The following is a 19,641-nucleotide window of genomic DNA, read 5'->3' as shown; positions in this document are numbered from 1 at the left end:
TTAAGGAATTGCCTCCACTAAAAGGCAGCTACAAAGTGGTGTGTGAAGTGAGCAGGAAATATCCAGGATATTCCCACTGTCCATGGAGGTAACTCATGAAGATGGAGAAGGAGATGAGCCACCACCACCTCCTGGAACACCAAATCAGGCACCAGTACCCAACTGACCTGACGAAATATTCATTCCCTCTTGAACCCAAATGTCATCCCCATTTTGACCTGCACTCCCCTCAGTCAGGTACCTGGAGGATTAAACTATAATTTTAAATATAGGAACAACCAAAATTAGGAACCCATAAAGTAAAATACTTTTTAACAGTACAATTAAACTGTGTAAGGTTAAAGAGTCCTTGCTAACCCATGCTGTGAGAACTGACACAGGTTAGGGAACCTCTCACACACCCACGTGCTGCTGCACCTGCAGGAGTGGGAAACACCTTCAGGAAAGACGCTGAGATGGGGGGACTCAGGATGACGTGCAGGTCTCCAAAAAAAAAAAGAGGTGTACCTGGGGAGAGCCAAAGCAAAAAAGCACTATTAAAAAAATAGCAGAACAGTCCAGTGCTCTGCAAGTGTAACTTTAGTTGTGCTACTGACCTAATGCTGTTACACAGATAATCCACTTTGCAGTAATTTATTTTAATTCACTAAATTCTTTGTTAATTAAGAGTAACAGACCCATCCACAGCAGTTGCTCTTGCAGCTCTTGTAAGCTGATGCTAATTTCTTTTTGCTTCTGCAGCCTTGGATTCGTAAAAGCCATATATATATATATAAATACAGACATATATATACCTATAGATATAAACATAAATTTTTATGGAATGAGTGTGTTAGAGTTGTGTCACAAATATTCTTTTGGAATTTAAGATGCAGTCAGGCATCATTGTCCACGCTGGTCTAGTGCAAGATATCCCTGCCCATGGCAGGGGGTGGAACAAGATGAGCTTTAAGGTCCCTCCCAACCCAAACCAGTGTGGTATTCTACAATTCTGTCTTCAAAAGTACAAACAAGTTCAGATCTGGACAGATAAAGTAAAAGCCAAAAATTGAGAACATCTGCTGGATCTAAGACCTGCCTGATGTTCCCAGGTATTTGAGATGCAGGGAATGTATCTGTGAGCTCTTTAGGTGATTGCTTAGATGAAAGACAAACAATTTTCTATAACCTGAAACCACATGGATTGGTGTTTCCTGAAGTGAGGGTGTGGAATCTATCAGTTACTGCATATTCCATAAAAATCATGGATTACCAGCACCACTTCATGTCAGCAAAACATAAACAATCCCATTCTCTTTATACTGTGCCCACTGTTTCCTGCTCCAGCTGCTCCTTTTGTTTCATTAAGACGCTAAAATTTTGAACCCAACAGATGTAGATTCAGTTGTCAACACCACTAATTAGTTGGGTGATGATCCTCCAGATGCTCAATCATCTCACAAATGCATATCCAACATACACCAGAGGTGCCAAAACAAGTTCTTTTGCCCATTTTCCCAACAAATTTCCATACATTTGGCATCTCTGTGCACCATTCCATAGTGCAGTAACATGCCCAAACATGGGATGCTTCTTTCCTCTGTACAGGCACAAAAGCACTTCAAGTGTCTGTGCCCAGAGCCAAACATTTTCTTTTTAAGTGGAACCTGATGGCTTTTAATTCGCTGTAACTCTGCTCCTAAGTGTTAGGAATGATGGATTATCTCAGGAACAGCCTGGTTGGGAACTTCTCCTCAGGTTCCATCCTGTCACTCAGCGGTCTGTGAGTAAATAATAAAGAGCTGGAGGAGGTAAGAGCTATAACTTGCAAAGTGAGTAACTATTCCAAGGAAATCATTACACTGGGCCGGACTGTAATGGGCTATTTTGGGACTCGTGGTCTTTGCAGTAGAATTTATGACCTTTGTTGCCTAATGCATCATTAGCAAATCTGTGTGGTTTTATTTGAAGGCAGCAAAATAAGAGTAAATATTAAAACAAAGCACCACAAATAGAAGCCAAATTCTTGAATAACAACCGAGAACAAAGGAAAAGAAGATCAAACAAATATTTTAAGTACAGTTCTCTTCAATAAATGGCCCAGAGGAACCTCTGGGTTCTTTCTCCTAAATCAATGCCCTCCCTGCCTTAAATCACCCTCATATTCTTCCCTCATAGGCTTTATTTTTCCTCATTCAACTTCAAATTTAGTCATAACTTATTGGCACAAAGTGCATTTTGACAATTCTGCTATTTCAAAAAAATTAAAATGTTCCTTGGATTTCTGGCAAAAGGAAGTACAGCCCCACATTCCTACCCAGAGTATTTTTATTGGCCAGCCCAACAATGTGCTGCAAAGGATAGTTTCAAACCATTCTGTCTCAGATTCCCTTAAAGGGCCAATTTTCTAGGAAATGGAAACTGATAGCGATAGTTCACAGGGAGCTGTAAAATCATTTCACATTAAAATACAGGGAAATTATAACAGTGGGTTAAAGCATTCCTTGGGGTAAATCAATACATCTCAATTACTATCTCATTTACAACTCCTTGGATCTGGCTAATTATAAACTTGGAGAAAATTTGCTGTGATTAACTGAGTAGCTGGGATGTCCTGGGAGCGAGCAGCAATTAGTTTGGATAAGATAAAGCAGTCCATGATTTATCCCTGCCAGCAGAGGTTGGAAATTCAAACACCCCCGCAATATTTTGTCCTTAAAAATGCTGTAACTTATTAAATACAGAAAAACTTGTTAAATATGGAAAACTGGCCTCAAGGAGGGAACACAAGTGAAACTGTCCCAAAGAATATATGAGATTTTCAAATGTTCTGCCATTCAGTTACAAAAATGTTTCCATAGAGACTGTCATCCAATATGCCTTTTTGCCATAAACACACTCACTGAAGTGTCTGACTTCTCCATGTTCATGGGAGCAAAATAAATCCATCCCCTTCCTGTTTTCCAGGTTCCCTGGCTGAGGTTATGGCAGCAAACCCATTTTGCCTTGTTTTTGGAGATTTCCTTGGTTCTGCTGCAATGGAAATAAACACACTTAATGAGGTTATTATTATTTGCAGCAATTAGATCATGCTGTTTAATTACTCACCCTTTAATCTCACCCAGTTGCATGTGATTTGCATACATTATGCCAAGAGAATTGGTATTGGGAGTAAACGAATCGAAGTGTCAGAATGTTGGAAAAGTGAAAATAAGTGTATTAAAACTATTTGACTGCATTCCCAGTTTCCTGTTCTCAGTGCCAGCTCATCTTGGGGTGTCTGCCTGGTTTCATTACCTCGGAGTGCAGTGGAAGAGTTTTAAAATTAGAAAAATCCATCAGTGTTGGCCAAACTGGAAATACTTGGCAGGCTGAGCCAGTTGTTCAAGTGGAGCAACAGTGCCTGGGTTTAGAGGAGAGACAGACCACCAGTTTTGTATGAATGTGGCAAACCCCTTTCTGTGTTCTCTGTGGGGACCAGGGACAGGACCCCAGGGAATGGCCTCAAGTTGTGTCAGAGTAGGGTTAGGTTGGATCTCAGGAAAAGGTTCTTCCCCCAGAGGGTGGTTGGGCACTGAACAGGCTCCCCAGGGCAGTGGTCACAGCACCAAGGCTGCCAGAGCTCAAGGAGTGTTTGGATGATCCTCTGGGGCACCTGGTGAGACTCTTGGGGATGGGCCTGTGCAGGGCTGAGGGTTGGACTGGATGATCCTTGTGGGTCCCTTCCAGCTTAGCAGATTCTGTGATTCTGTACCTTTTTTCATGCAAACTGCTTATGAAAACTGCTGACTCAACAGTTTTGGAGGCAGAGATTGTTTCCTCTGTCCATGGAGCAGCTTTTGTACTCCTGCCAGGTGAGGGCTGGGGTAGAAGGTTTCTGCCCTGGTTTTTTGGTCAAGTTTCTCTTCCCTGCTATCAATCCTGTTGTTCCATCAGAGGCAATCAGAGCAGAGAGCACTTGCTCCAGGAACCTGGTGGGATTGCCAGTGTCAGCTATAAAAATTGACAATAAGCCAGAGCCAAGCAGGATTGTTCCTGATGGCTCCCAGTTTCCAGAGCAATCCCATCCACTGCTGCCACCAAGGAAACCAGGCCAGGGATAACAGTGAATTTTTCCACAGCATTTAGATGAGGCTACTCTGAGCTGAAGGCAGAAACTTCCAGATCTAAGATGTTCCACCTCTGCCATCAAATTCCTGCTTCTGTTCTGCTCAAGCCATTGCTGTTCCAAAGCAGTATCCACTGCTCCATGGGGCTCTTCTCCCGAGGTGGAACGGGTTCTGCGCAGGCTCTGGCACTCACAGCAGTTGTGTTTGGCACCTCACTAACGAGGCAGGGCTTGGAGGACTTCACTCTTGGACTTGAGTGTCGAAATTCCACTGCAGCCTTGGCTTCAGGAACACCAGCCCTTCTGGGCCAAGGTCCTTCCGTGACTCAGTTCAGAGCACAAAGCAGAGAAAATAATTACCTCTCATCACACCAGAGGGCTGCAAATAAGGAATATGAAATATTCCATGGCACTCATGTTCCCTTCTCACAGGTTGGGTGCCTGGCAAAGGGGGGTTTGTGCAGCAAAACAACGCAACGGTTACCGAGTTAACTGCTGTGGGAATTAATATTCCAAACATCACTGACAGCCCAGTGCAGGCTCCTTTGAAAATCCCAGCCATAGCTGGAATTCTCTTTTAAAAACAAATGAAATGGGTAGCCAAGAGCTATGAACACTGCAAATTAATCTTTGCACTTGCAAACAGCCTTTTGGATTACCTGCATTCTCTTAACTTGATCCAGAACTTTTGTATCCTATTTTTTTCTCCCTTTTCCATGTTTGCTGCCAGTTTACTCTCATAATTTGTCCTCTGACAAATGCACTTTCTCTCCTCATCCCCATTTCTGGGTCACTTTACAGAATAAAGCCTTTGAAAAGCCCGAGATCTCCTTTTGACCAGTTATAGTCACAACTCCTGCTGCATGTGAACCTCTCATGAATTCTCATCCATCCTCTCTCTCCTTGCCAAGGGCAAGGGTAAAGATAATATTTCATGGCTTAAGTGGCCTTATAAAATGTTCATGGGCAATTTGTAACAGACTCGTCTTTCCAAATCACACGTTTTATCCAGGCAAGGGCATAAACAAACAAAAAATCATCTCAAATGATCAAATCCTCTCAATCCATTTCCAAGCAATGTATTTGCTCATATAAACAGCTTCTCCATGGGCAGGCAGCAGGTTACTTGGATATGGGAAAAATCAATACACTTGCAGTGCTCAAATACTGAAAGCATCGAGTCAATTTAACATTAATGAACACGAACCAAAGGCCATGCTTGTTTTCATTTCAAAAGAACCTTTTTTTCCTACAAGAATAAGAGAAAACCTACAGGAAATTATTACAGCTATGCTGCAAAAATGAAATAAGTGGAAAATTAATGGTTATGAAGTCTGAACAGTTATAGAGAAGGAGGATTCAGGGTTTAACTGCTTGTTTTATGATCTTGCTCCTCAGTCAACACAGTAAAATAATGATGGGGAGGGAAGGCCACGGCAGCAACACAGGCAATAAAAATGAAGAGCTATCATGCAGCTTCTTATAAAGCTAATTACATCCATTATCAGGTTTTGGTTTAAATGAACAATCATATATTTCCCAGCATTCCATTTATTCCTGCTGGGACAAGGTCAGCTGTCAGCATTTGGAGCTGGGATTTGGCACACCTCTAAATCAGAGTTTCCCCTGTAATTACTCTTTAACAGCGAGAGCTTTGGCTCTTCTCAGCCCTTCAAGTTTAAGCAGGGTTGTCCAGACCCCTCAGATCAAGTTCATATGTCCTAGAGGAAAAGTGACCAAACAGTAGCAAGGAGCAGCTCCACAAAAGCTTTTAAGGCAAAAGCAAGGGGAGGTTTATTGCTGTGATTTCCAAGAGGTTCTGCAACCTGCTGCATTCCTGGCAGAGCTGCAACAGAACCCTACAGGCACCTTCTGCTGGCATGGAATGGGAAGAACCATCAAAAAATATCTCCAGTGATACAGTGTTGTAGCTAAAGTAATTAATATTATGCCATTTTCCAATGCAGAGAGTCACAGAATATTCTGAGCTGGAAGGGACCCACCAGGATCACCGATTCCATCCTTATTGATAATATTTCTGATGCACTTTGGTCAAAAATGATTTGTCCCACCAGAAAACACAGCAGAGAATATGCCAGTGTGGATGAACAAACACAGGCTGTACATATGCATTTAAGAGAGCAATTTAATTAGAGCTGGACCTAATGATCAGCCTCACTCTGAATGTGCTGCACAGCCTTACCTGGTTGGAATCAACATCAGCGCTGGAACAGACCAAGCCCAAGGTGTGTTCTTCTTTCAGTTTGTTATTTTCTATGCATGACAGAAATTGCAACTGGGGAGCAAATACTTAGTTCAAGAACTTCAGCTGCAGAGTGAAACTGCTGCATCTGTCTGTAGATGGGCAAAACACAACTTAAACTGGACTTCACCTGCCACAGATAATTCTGTGGTGTGGGAACAGCTCTGGGCTGAATTCCACCTCCTATGGAATTCACAGAGCTGAACAAATAATGTCCTTGCTAGAACTTCCCTGATTTACCCCTGAATTTTAGTGAGAGAACCTTTATGAATCCTACAGGACAAAAAAAATCCACAAAGCATCTTGTTTGATGTTTCACTCAAACAGTTTCTCTGCTGAAAGCAATTTTCCCTTCATGCTTAAACATTCTGCTTCCTGGCTGTGTTTGTTGTTCTTTGTCTAGCAGCAAGATTAAAATCACGCATTTTCTTCTGAAGGCAAACCTGACAAAACAGCCAATTTGTCCATTATCCACCATCCAGCATGATTTTGGACATAAAATTAGAAATTTTAGCAAGCTGGGTCTAGAGGCTGACACACAGGGCATCAGATGCAGAGCTCTGAGAGCACAAAGCAGTGCTCAATAGATTTCTGCAGCTGCCTGGTCAGCAAAAAGCCTCCCACCTAATCCTACACAAACACAGAATGGCAAATCCAGAGCCACCGAGTTTTCAGGAGTGGATAAGAAAAGAAAACCCTGAAATTCTTGGCTTTGGTGAGTCTGTGCAGTGGCTGACCACTTCCAGAAATGTTCACTTCCCAAATAATGACCAACAGGCTAAAAAAAGAGGCTTTAAAACTTACACCAATATTGTCATTTATATGTGAAGTTTAGATCTCTCAAGGCTGTTGGTATAAGTAGAGGAACCTGAGTGACTTTTCAGTCCTGTTACAGCCCTTTTTCAGCCAGAAAAGGAAACTGAGACAGAATCATTTCCATGTAGCCGCTTATTCACAGATCTATACTTTATATACAGTTTATTTCACTAGAGATTTTAATTTTATACATAGTATAAAGGGGTATCCTGGTATCACACATATAGTTATTTTACTGTACTGTTTAAGAACCAATTTTTACATAATACAGTATTAAGTACCATATTAATTAAAACAAGTGATTTTTAAAAAAAACCCTACATATAAATGAATGTTTATCATATGCACAGTGCAAGAGTGTTTTTATATCCTCATAATCACAAAATGTGAATCTAAAATACAACACTGATTTCAAACTAATTCATAATTATGATGCCCTGTGTTGTAGACATTGATTAATCTTTGTTTGAATTACCAAGAAATGTTAAAATTCCAGACAAACAGCAGCAGCAGCAGCTTCTCATGATGATTTCAAGATTTCTTCCACAGTAACCCAAGTTTTTCAAAACACTGGTTTATCCCTACTTCTCAACAGTGTCCTAAAGAAACAGGAGAATGGCACAGATTCCATCTGGGATTATCTGGCAACTAATGCTAAATAAATTCTTTATTACTTCCACACAGGAATCCTTTAAGGATGATCAAAGAGGTAAAACTGGAGAGGTTTATGGGCAGAACTCTCCGAATTTCAGTAACGGAGTACAGGATTTCTCCTCTGCAAATCGGAAGACAATACTGTAATAAGAATCAGGTTGGAATATTTACAGAAAACCATTGTGGAAAAGACAGCATTCCTAATGTAAACACCGAGTCAGAAAGGACTTCTTCATTTTCCCATTGCAGAGTGGGGCACTGGATGAACATCAGCTAACAAGGAACAGATGTGTCTCCTTTAGAAGAACCACTTCACCATCACAGGATGCATGTGGTGCTTGCTGAGAATTGCTAACATGTTTTCTCCCCTCCCTCCCCCCAAAAAAGTTTCAAGTTCAATAAATAGTAGAAAAATAATCCTTTACTTAAAAATCTTGAGATGCATTGTCCCAGGTTCCATACAGCAATGTCGGAGCAGGGAACTTTCCACGCGCAGAGAAACCAACAGCCCTCCCCCCGCTCTGTCTGGCACTCCTGTAGCCTTCAGCTGCACAGATTTCTGCTCTTCCAGTTAAGGAAACCAAATCATCTCTGGCTCTTTTAAGCGCTCTCTCTCTCCTCTTGGCTCAGCACAACGCTCCAGCTGCTGTATAAACTCACGGCCCCACTCCTGGAGGTCTAACGTGCCTCCTGCTCCATTCCGTTCAATGTTTTGGCAGGTCCATTCATCAAGCACGTCTCCAGTTCAGAGCCAACCTTACATTTATGAAAATGTAAAGCTTTGATGCCTAAGTTTACCAGGGAAGTCGGCAAAGCTGTCCCAGGGGAGCAGCACAGCCCCCGAGCCGCTCAGCGGTCCCGTCCCTCGCGCCGTCGGCCATCAGCACTCGGCATCCACAGTGTGTACCGTGACCGCAGCCTGCAGGTGGTGGCTGTGGTGGAGGGTTGGGTGGTGCAACCGGTAGTGGTGGAACTTGTGGCTCAGCAGGGCGGCTGTCTGAGGGGGGGTGTCCAGGTCCAGGTCTTCGTCGTGGTTCCCGACGTCGACGCCGGCCGACAGCGGGTCGTTGTTGCACGGAGGGTTCTCGCTGTCCTCCTGAGGGCTCATCGTGCTGTAGCCTGAGGAAATGAATCAGCAGCACCGAGGGTTAAAAGCAACACTGAAAGGTCTGACTGCTGCACCCTACATGGAACCACACAGAGTGCTTTACAGAGAGAATAAAACTACTTTCCTCAATAAACAGAAAAACAAACCCAAAACCCATCCCCTCCCATAAGTCTATATTGGATCCCTTTCCCTGCCACCATCTTTGGTTATAAACTTTAGGTCTGAACCACCCCAAACCGTAACAAGAACCATGTGTTCAGCAGTTTGTTACGGCAGAATTGTTGGCACCAATTTAAAACCCAAAACATAAGATACCACCCCCAAAAAAATCTGTTCAGATATTACCTGGATTTTTAAACAGACATGAAACAGGTGGGATCTACTCCCACATATCTCTGTTCCTACCATTTACACCTGGATTACCATTTATTGTATCTGGAAGTAGCAAAATCTCTTCACATCATTGTGTTTTATAATCTTAGTATTTAATTTTTAAAAGGATGAGAGCACCTTTTCACCTGTGAGGGTCTGTTTGTAAAAACCAAGCATGTGTGTTTAATGCTGGGAAGCTTTCCATACTTATGGAAATCTATGGAATCCTCCTAGGAAGGATTTCAAACAGCAATTCCATTAAACCAAACTGTACTGACACTTCCAGCTGAACTCATGCACGTGGTGCAATTAATTCAGGGCTCTCTTTTGGTTTAAATATCTGCTACTGGAGTCTGAAAAGTTAAAAGAAACAGATCAGGAATGGTGAGACATCCATTCCCTGGGATATCCTAAGGAAATGATGTCACTGGAAAGGCAGCTAACAGCTAACCCTTGCAGCTCAGTAAGGACGCTGTTTCCTAACAGGTCCCTTTCCTTTGAAACAGGTGCTTCAAGTTACTGGGAGATTTGGATTTATCACTGAAACCAGCTATTTCCAGCCTGCAGTACAAACAAATCCACCTCAGTATCTCTAAATGCAGAACCACAAATGCAATTTAAACTGAAATATATCTTGCTTTAATTAGGAAAATAATCCTTTGCAAAAGCTGAGGAACTACAGATGCTTCTGAGCATCTTGGTCAGGTTTTCAGCTGGAGACACCTAAAAGAAGTGTGTTAAAAATAGCAGGCTGAGCACCCAAAGCTGGCTCTCATTTCTCATGCTCTGAGTCATGGCTTCTAACTGGCAGGGAGGAATTGGGGAAGGAGACTGGGCAGCCCTTTGAAGAAGATGGAATTACAGGAACTAAAAATAGCAGCGCACATTTCAGATGGAGGTAGGACATTTCCCCTGCTGACCCTGACAGGAGGACTAAAAGATGGGAAGGATTTCCTAGGGCTGCAGGAAACGGAGCAAAGGGAGCATTAATCTGGCAAATCTGCCTCAGCACAGGTAATCTGGCCCCAAATCCAGGGTAATTCCTCCTACAGCAAGATTGGCTCGCAGACATCTGTTCATCCATGTTCCAAGGCTTTGGCCTTTGGATTTCCTGTCCCTCAGCAATTCCATTAGTGCGACCACTGTTTAATACTGGAACAGCTCTGCTGTCACATACCCAGCCACTATGGCTCCCAGCTAGAGCTGACAGCTGTGCAGACTTGTCTAACCCTCCTCTTAATTTCTGTTAAGCCTCCTCATGAATCAACAGCATTACATCCTTCTAACAGCTTTCCAGATTTAAAGAGACTTAGTGTCAGGGCATCAGGGACATACCCAAACTCCCTGAACCTCATGGTGATCAGTATTTGCTTAAAGGTGCTGGAAGATCTTGGAATCATGGAATGATTTGGGTTGGAAGGGACCTTAAAGCTCATCTTGTTCCAACCCACTGCCATGGGCAAGGACACCTTCCACTAGCCCAGGTTGCTCCAAGCCCCATCCAACCTGGCCTTGGACACTCCCAGGGATGGGGCAGCCACAGCTTCTCTGGGCAACCTGTGCCAGGGCCTCAACACCCTCATGGGGAAGGATTTGTTCCTAACATCTCATCTAAGCCATTTCTCTTGTCCTGTCACTACAGTTCCTGATAAAGTTTCCCTCTTCAGCTTCTCTGTAGCCCCTTCAGATACTGGAAGGAGCTGTGAGGTCTCCACAGAAGTGTCTCTTCCCCAGGCTGAACAGACCAAGTGTCAGAACTGTTTAACTGTGAAGCAACAAGGCAGAAAGGTTTTTGTTTGGCTTGAGTTTTGGCTGCCTTATCCGCAACGTGCCAGACACCTGAAGGAACCCAGGTCCCCCCAGTGATTTCTGTGGGGCCAGGGCGGTGATCCAAGGCCTTACCATGGTCGCTCTCGGTGCCGGATCGGCCCCAGTAGCGTCGCCGGCGCTCGGGGCTGTGCGCGTGGCGCTCGATCACCGCCGCGATGAACCGCGTGTTGCTGACTGCGGAGACACCAACACAGCCGGGGTAAACCAAGGGTCTTACTGAACAGGGAACGTGCTTTCTGTAAATAATTCTTCTCCAGTACTTCTTAAAAGAATCACAGAATCTGCTGAGCTTGGCAGGGACCCACAAGGACTCATCCAGTCCAACCCTCAGCCCTGCACAGGCCCATCCCCAAGAGTCACACCAGGTGCCCCAGAGGATCATCCAAACACTCCCTGAGCTCTGGCAGCCTTGGTGCTGTGACCACTGCCTTGGGGAGCCTGTTCAGTGCCCAACCACCCTCTGGGGGAAGAACCTTTTCCTGAGATCCAACCTAACCCTACCCTGACACAACTTGAGGCCATTCCCTGGGGTCCTGTCCCTGGTCACCGACAGAGGAGAAGTAAAGTGGTGTTTAAATGCAGAATAGATCAAGATCTAGTCAAACTCATTCACCTGGGATTAACAGAATTTAGAGAATTACTGTGCCAATGCTTAAGAACCTGTGACAGCACTGAAAGCTGACTCAAAACAAAACTAAAAGGGACGTGGAGAAGCAGTAGATGCAAGCCATGAAGCTCAGAATCCTTATTTTTCCGTCTTTGAGTGTTGACACAGTTTCAAATCTTGAGTATTGTTTTAGTGAGGGCCCAGACAGAGGAATCTGGTCCAACCCTAGAGCTCTCCTGGAGTTTAGGTGGACCAGCTCAGCTTACAGCACACCAGGATCATGTAAAGTACCATTTTGACTGAATGGCAAAGAACTTTGGGCATCCCAAATCAATGCAAAGAAGATTTACTGCCAGGTTTGTTGGCCATACTTGCCAGACTTGGCTTCTGCTTTCCAAGGAGAGGAGTTTTCCATGCCCTGTGCTGTCACAATGGCAATTTTTAAGCAGAGTTATTTCTGGAAGTGGTCGTGACCAGGGGGTATAAGGGGCAAAGCTCCTCCATACATAATGGAGAAAAAATGTAATTTTTCAGCAAGAGATTAAAGGTACACTAGACGTTACAGGGCTTCCTCACACATTTTTAATTCTAGAGTATTAAAAAACAAATAGCTCATTTAGTTTAACATTTTTTTACAGCACAGTGGTTTGGTACTTACTGATTCCTCTGTCTTCATGGCTGTCATCGTCCCTCTCGTCCCTATCATTTTCCAGGTTGGACATACGCACTGACATTTCTACACACCATTACAAACAGAAAAATGCAACTGTTAAGAGAAAAATTTTGGATCATCTTACTACCAGCTGTCACCCCGGCAACAGAGTGGGAGCACTTTGTGCGTGAAGAGATGGTCTGAGCTGGGGGTGCTCTTCTTCCAACACAGAATGGGCTGGGAATACCAGGAAAATGCCACACCCCACCTCCCCCTGAGAGAAACCAGCTTTGAAGTTCTGAAGTTATCTGATTTAAAACAGTATAATCAAATGTAGAAGTAATTAGCCCTGATCACACTTAGAATCACGAAATGGTTTCGGTTGGGAGGGACCTTAAAGATCACCTCCTTCCAACACCCTGCCATAGGCAGGGACACCTTCCACTTGACCAGCTTGCTCCAAGCCCCATCCAACCTGGCCTTGGACACTTCCAGGGAGGTCTTCTCACCCCTGTATCTTTACCTTTCTACCAGGATCCCTTCTCACGACAGAGTTTTGTCTCTCAGACTTCAGTGGTTTTATCTATCTATGCACAGACATTCCATGAGCATCACACGGACCGGAAGCAGGAGACACAAGTGAAAAAAGACACATCCCAAACAGGCCAAACAAAAGGGTGTGAAAACTGTGTCACTCCCAAAAGCAGCACTGCTGGGCAGAACTAAACATGTGCAATGGGTCTGCTGTGACAAGGGGCAGAGAGCTGGGAAGCTGAGATTAGCATTTGAGCTCTCGAAGAAGCTTAACTTATCTCCCTGAGCAGAACTGAGTGTTGAGGGCTTTGGGCACTCCTCGGGCAGCAGCAGGTCTGGCTGCACCCAGGAGAGGGCAGCAATACACAGCACCCAGGGCCAGGCCTGGCTGCTCCAAACGTGAAATAAAACGGGGTGGAACATCGAACCAAAACCAAGGGAAGAGCTTTGGGATTGCTTTTTGGGTGGCTTTTTGTTGTGTTGGTTTTTTTTTTCGATTCCCAGCCTGCTATTTGAGTCTCCTGAGTGCTCACCCTGGGCAGCCAGCGGGGACATGTGCTGGTGGCTCCGGCGGTGGATCTGGTGCCGGTACGCATACACGGCCAGGACAAGCACCATGATGCAGCCCATAATGCCCCCAGCCACTGGGCCCACTGGGGCACTCTTGATCATGTTCAGAGTGATGACTTCATCTCCTAAAGCAAAAGGGACAAAACAGAGAAAAAAAAAAAAAACACCATAAATGCTCTGCACAAAGGTTTAAATCAACAGCATGAAAGATTACAGAAGCTCTGAAAGGCTTTCTGGGTGCTTGACTGCACACACTTGGAATAGGAGAAGAAATTCAGAGAGGATACATCTTAAAGACAGGCACCTATAGCTACACATCAGTATTTTCAGAAATGTAATACCAACAACAGGCCTGATTGCTGCTCCTTTACTGCTTGATGCATTTTTTATGCTGATTTACCACTGGCCTAAGAGATAAATGTCATGTGAAGCGTGTTCTGATGCTGACTGTGTGTTCTGGAATACAAGCAGTTAAAGGCAGCACCTGCTCAGAAAGGCCAACTTACCTATTGCTCCCAAGTCATCCACGTACGGGCTCTTGGCTCCCACAATGCCACCAAAACATTCCTTCTGAGGGGCACAGTAGGACTTGTCCAGGTGGGTCTTCCCATCGCTGTCCACCATACACCATTCACAGTCCAAGACTCCAAAGCAATCCCTGAGCATTAAAAAAGAAAGACACAGTTACTTTCCAGTCCAACACCTCTCATTTGCAAAGCTCAGCCTGTCTGGGAATCACGAGACAGAGGGAGACCAAAATCATCCCAAACCCCTCATGTACATAATGTTTAGCCAGAAAAAACTTCCATGGAAATGCTCAAGTATCACAAGGGAAGTTATACAGGGAAGCTGCATCTCCAACATGCAGATTCCAAGTCCTTCTGCTTTGGTTTTTTCTTCCATCACTCAGCCTGAGCAAAGGGAGAACTCCTCCTTTCTCGGTGTGGTAGTCTGGCCACCCTTTTTCTGCAGCCTTTGGAGGATGGAAGAAAGGATTTGGGAAATCTGGTCAGAGCACAACATGTTCTGGCCATCTCAGGTGCCTGGAGACTGCTCAGAACTAGCAAAAATAAGCACTCAAACTTCTCCACTCAGTGCCAGGAGCAGAACCTCATTCTGGCATTGTACTTTTTACTTCCTTCTGTCATGGTTTAAGCTCAGAAGGAAATTAAGCCCCATGCAGCTGCCCCCTTAAGCCCCCCACCAGTGGAAGTAAAACTTGTATGTTGAGATAACAACAGTTTAATAATTGAAAATAAAGCCAAATACAATAATTATGGTAAATAATAATAATGATAATGAAAAGGAAAAGGTGATGCACAATGCAATTGCTCACCACCCACTGACAGACACCAGACCCCTCCCTTTCCCAACCCAGCTCGGCGCCTTCCAGGGCATGACATTCCATGCTGTGGAACGTCACTGTGGTCAGCTCAGGTCACCTGTCCCAGCTATGCCCCCTCCCACTGGCAGGGCATGAGACACAGGAAAAGGAAAAAGATCCTTGACTTGAGATAAACACAACTTAGCAAAACACAAACCATCAGAGTGTTATCAACACCATTCTTGTTCCAAATCCACACAGCACTGGAACAGCTACTGAGGAGACATTAACTCTGCCTGGCCAAAACCAGGACACCTTCTCTTTTTGTTTTCTTTAAACCATGTAAGGAAGAGCTATTTCCACTGCATTATTTCCACAGCAGGGTGTTCTGAGGGATGGGGAAGGCCAGCTTACCCACTCTCTGTCCTCTGGTTGCACTGGGTGTTGATACACTGTGGGAGGGCATCCTGCAGGCTGGGATCGATGGCTGTGAACGTCATGGGCTCTTGATGGACTTCACAGCTTGGGTTCCTGGAGTGGGGCAAGAAGCAAAGCCATGTATCACAAAAGCAGGCAAAGCACAATCAGTTAAAAACATCTTCTTTACCAATTACAAATCATCTGCTTAATTATACTAAAAATACTGCCTGTTCCATGCTGTGTCACCTGTAAGTCAGCAGGACACAGTGGTGATTTGTTAATTAAGGTGCCCCTGCTGTCCCTGGTTGGGGATCTGCTCTCACCTGCTCTCGGCGTTGGTCAGGTTGCCGGTGCACTCGTTCACCTCCAGTGGGCACTCACAGGGACACTCACACTCATTCTGTTCCATCCTTCAGGGGCAGAAGACACACAGAAAACCCATCAGACACTGCGCCAGGATTTTAACCCTGTGGTGCAGCTCTGGAACAGCAGCTCCCATGGAGAAGGCTGTTCAGTAACCCTTCTCCTTCCCCAGGAACAGGGATTGCTCTGTTCTGCACTGGGACTGAGGAAAATGTCATGACAATGCCTCTGATCTGTTACCCACCCCCTGGAATTCCAAAAGCAGACAACCCCTGGCCAAGCCTCAGATCTAGATGGAAGTGCAACAAACATGTAATGATGGTGTAGGCAAAATCTTCTGGACTCCCTTAATGAAAAACTATGTCAGTTCACATAAAATCACAGACATTGATATGCCAGAAGAAAGGGCCTGGCCCAAAGGAATCTGCCCCTGAGCCACTGAATTTCTCAAGGTCTTTTAACGTTATCTACTGAAACATCCCAACTTCCTTGGGAGGGGAAGAGGAGGGGCAGGCACTGATCTCTGCTCTGTGGGGACCAGGGACAGGACCCCAGGGAACGGCCTCAAGTTGTGTCAGGGCAGGGTTAGGTTGGATCTCAGGAAAGGTTCTTCCCCCAGAGGGTGGTTGGGCACTGAACAGGCTCCCCAGGGCAGTGGTCACAGCACCAAGGCTGGCAGAGCTCAGGGAGTGTTTGGATGATCCTCTGGGGCACCTGGTGTGACTCTTGGGGATGGTCCTGTGCAGGGCTGAGGGTTGCACTGGATGATCCTTGCGGGTCCCTTCCAACTCAGCATATACTCAGCAAATACTCTGACAACCTGGCAAGGATTAGAGGTACCCAAGTCCTTTGTGCCTTTTACAAAGAGCACAGGCAAAACAACTATTTTATTTTGCCTTCAGTTTTGCACTGATTTAGCTTATAAAATAAATGAGTTTTTGTAAACCTTGAATCAAGGAGGAGGGAAGAAGTGAATTCCTGGAGCAGCCTGTTCCTTGCCCATGCCCTGCTCACCTGTGGCAGTTGAGGCAGAGCCTGTCCACCATGCTGCAGGCACAGAAAGCCAGAGAGTCACAGGTCTCATTGACGATTCCCACGAAGGCATTGGTGCCTGGGATCCTCGTCAGCCTGTACTTGGAGCAGTGACTGCCGTGCACAAGGTTTGTCAGGTCACCCTGGGGAAAACAAAGAGTGTCAGTGGTGTGAAACATTGGTTTAGGGAGCTGAACACTCTCACCCTTCCAAGGAAACACAAATGTGTGGGAGTGTCACCTTCATAAAATTGTTCATCAACCTGTTGAGTTTTGCTTCCAAGGTACTACTTACATTTCACTCCCTCCCATCGCTTGCCAACCTGTCCCCACTGCACCAGCCGTGGTTCGGTGACCTCTGCTGTGACAGGGAGGCGCCACCACCACATGAAAACTTCCTGACACGTGTGCCATAAAAAACTACACCCCAGCAACCGTCCTGCTGGGATCAGACTCATTCCTGATTCCTTTTTCCATGCCACAGTCTGAAGTTTTTGCACCATCCTCCACAATCTCCGTCACAATAACACACTTCCTACTTTGCACTTCAAGTGTGGGGAAAACGTTTAAGCCTATCTGAAAATGTTTAAGCCTAGTTGACATAAATCAATATATTCTGACATGACTTTCAAATATTTTTGACACTTATTTCCCACCACCTTCTCTCAGTAATAATTTAAAGGTATTAATTCAAGAGCAGCTTCTCCCACAGAGCTTAATATCTTTGGAATAATTCTGGAGTGACTTTGCCAAGGTGGATCTGCGGTGCTGTGAGGGATGACAGACCCTGGTTTAGAGCCCTCAGTGTGGCTGAGCACAAGAGGAAGCTCACACACAACTCAGAGGGACCACAGAACATTCAGGATTCAGACTTGTAAATGATACCCTGTGAATGCTCACCTGCATTGCACCAGTAAATAGATTTATTTGGACACCTAACCAAAAGATAAGTTAATAAAGACCTCACAGGAGGACGTGACACTGGTCAGAGCTGGAAGCCAGAGGTCAGGTCAGAGGATGCAAAGCAAAGAAATCCCAATTACTGGTGGAAAATCCTCACCCAGCAACAGAGAGTTGCTCTTATTTTCATAATGCTGGCTGAGTGTGCAGACACCAACCACAGCTGGCCAGGGATCACATCCATAAGCCCCGTGTGTCAACGGGCTCCTCGTGGGAGCGCAGTTGTGCTGGGTCTGTGTTTGGAGAGGGGGAGCAGAGGCCAATCCACACGGAAGGCTGGCTCCCAGCCCCGCCTGCTGATCCTGGCAAGGCTTTGTGTTCCCACCAAAAGAAACCCAACCCAACCAAAGTACATTCAAAAGCAAAATAAAATAGAAAACCACACTTACCACTAAGCTGGTATTGAATTTATAAAACCGCTGAACTGTCCTGTCGCTGAAGCTGTTGCAGAGGTTTTTCTTCACGAAGTTTGGGTGGTTCAGGATGTCATTGGCTACCAGAGGCTCCTAAGTGGGAAATGTGGGATTTTATGCCTTTGGAATCAGACACAAACAGCAGCTGCTCTGCAGCTCAGAAATTAGAAATGATGGGAATAAATGGAGGAAAAGGAGCCAGACCTTGTGTGTGATGTGCTGCTGCTCCACGGGCGCGTGTCCTTTGGGGTCGATGAGGGTGGGATGAGCCACGAGGTACCCCCTGTCCTCCATGATGAAGCACCTGCCCACAACAAACACAGTGAGAGCCTCCCATGAGACATTCAGAGAAGCAGGGTGACATAAAACATGATCCTAAATTTACAGCTAGAGGAGGAAAATTTAAAGGCTTCCATGTATGAAAAGAACAGGGCCATCAAACAAATTCACTGCAAAATGTCTCTAAAGAATGTGTCGGGTATTTCCCTGAAGCTTTTCCATCTGTTACTGTTCCAGCGAGCCTGGACCATCACACTTGGAAATGGAGCTGATTAAAACCAGAAAGGAAAACCCATCAGTGCATTGTCTGATTGGGGAAGATCCAGAAAGAAATGAAGCATAATGAACTTGGAATGAGCTTTAACAGTTTATTAATCTACTATGTGACTAATTAAACAGAGCTTTCACACTCCCCTTTAATGACCTCCTGCTTCAGAATTCAATTTAAGGGGGAGATAAATCACTCCTGCTTCACTCTCAGCCTTCCCAACTTTTCCTCTCTGTTTTCACTCTTCCAATGAGTTCCCTTTGTGATCTCAGGGAAGCAATGTTGGATCTGTGTCCCTCTCCAGAAACCAGGGTGCTGGCAGGTTGAATCCATCCTGTTTTCCCCCTCTCCTGTTTCCACAGCCACAGCACTGGGAAGGCACCAACATCAAAAAACTTGGTGGCCACAGAAGGGACACAGGGTAAGTAAAAGCCCCACTGGATGCTCCCAAAAGTTCCTGTCACGGCAGCCACGTCCTCGGCACAGCGGGAATCTGCCTGGATCCCGGCCCTGGGACTTCCAAGGCTGTGATTCCCATGCTGTGTTTTAGGTCCCTGTAGCCAGGAGGGAGAGCAGAGAGCACTGAAAACCATCTGGACTCCTTAAGTGCACAAAGCAGTCTGGAAAACTCGGAGTTGGGTTTTTTGGGGGGTTTGCATTAGAAATGCCCATAATAATGGTGTGTTTTCCATTTTTCCTGGAAGGTGCTGTAGGAAACAGGAGAATGACTGGGCTTATGGTGACTCCAGAACTCTGCAGAGAGAAAAAGCTTAGTAGAGATACTCTAAAAAACCCCAAAGACCTGCATTCACCCAGAGACCAGAAGCATTAGATCTACGTGAGGATGGACTAATATTGAACAATATGCTCGAAATTCCTCATTTAGGGAATGTAGGAACAGAATAAAGCATCTGACCTCGTTGGTTATCAGTTGTTGTTTACTGGGAGGGAGGAATGCCAAACCAGAAATCCTGGTTTATTTTTCTTATACACCATAAAATATATAAAAAAATACCCAAACCAGAAAAGAACTGGGAGGATGACAGAAAACCACTTCCCTTCCCAAATTTAAGGTTTAAAAGAACCAACA

General features: G+C 45.1%; 1 protein-coding gene across 2 annotated transcripts in view; it reads right to left on the bottom strand.

Moving 5' to 3' along the window:
- Window positions 1-7,313: 7,313 nt before the first annotated feature.
- Window positions 7,314-19,641, bottom strand: part of CACHD1 (cache domain containing 1) — a 93,547-nt gene continuing 81,219 nt past the window's right edge. Inside the window, exons 18-27 of one of the 2 annotated variants that reach the window (XM_050307422.1) lie at window positions 18,209-18,308; window positions 17,981-18,097; window positions 16,615-16,775; window positions 15,561-15,647; window positions 15,232-15,348; window positions 14,000-14,151; window positions 13,457-13,618; window positions 12,396-12,473; window positions 11,203-11,304; window positions 7,314-8,939 (exon numbers count right to left, since the gene is read on the bottom strand). In XM_050307422.1, the coding sequence (XP_050163379.1) occupies window positions 8,701-8,939; window positions 11,203-11,304; window positions 12,396-12,473; window positions 13,457-13,618; window positions 14,000-14,151; window positions 15,232-15,348; window positions 15,561-15,647; window positions 16,615-16,775; window positions 17,981-18,097; window positions 18,209-18,308 (1,315 nt within the window). In that variant the 3' untranslated portion in view covers window positions 7,314-8,700. The remainder of the gene's footprint in view (window positions 8,940-11,202; window positions 11,305-12,395; window positions 12,474-13,456; window positions 13,619-13,999; window positions 14,152-15,231; window positions 15,349-15,560; window positions 15,648-16,614; window positions 16,776-17,980; window positions 18,098-18,208; window positions 18,309-19,641) is intronic. The other variant, XM_050307423.1, reaches the window with a different exon arrangement.

This window comes from Myiozetetes cayanensis, unplaced genomic scaffold, assembly GCF_022539395.1.
Source record: "Myiozetetes cayanensis isolate MyiCay16 unplaced genomic scaffold, myiCay2020 scf12, whole genome shotgun sequence".
Classification (NCBI taxonomy): domain Eukaryota; kingdom Metazoa; phylum Chordata; class Aves; order Passeriformes; family Tyrannidae; genus Myiozetetes; species Myiozetetes cayanensis.
Note: the sequence above shows the minus strand (reverse complement) of the source record. Positions and strands in the feature narration are given on the sequence as shown.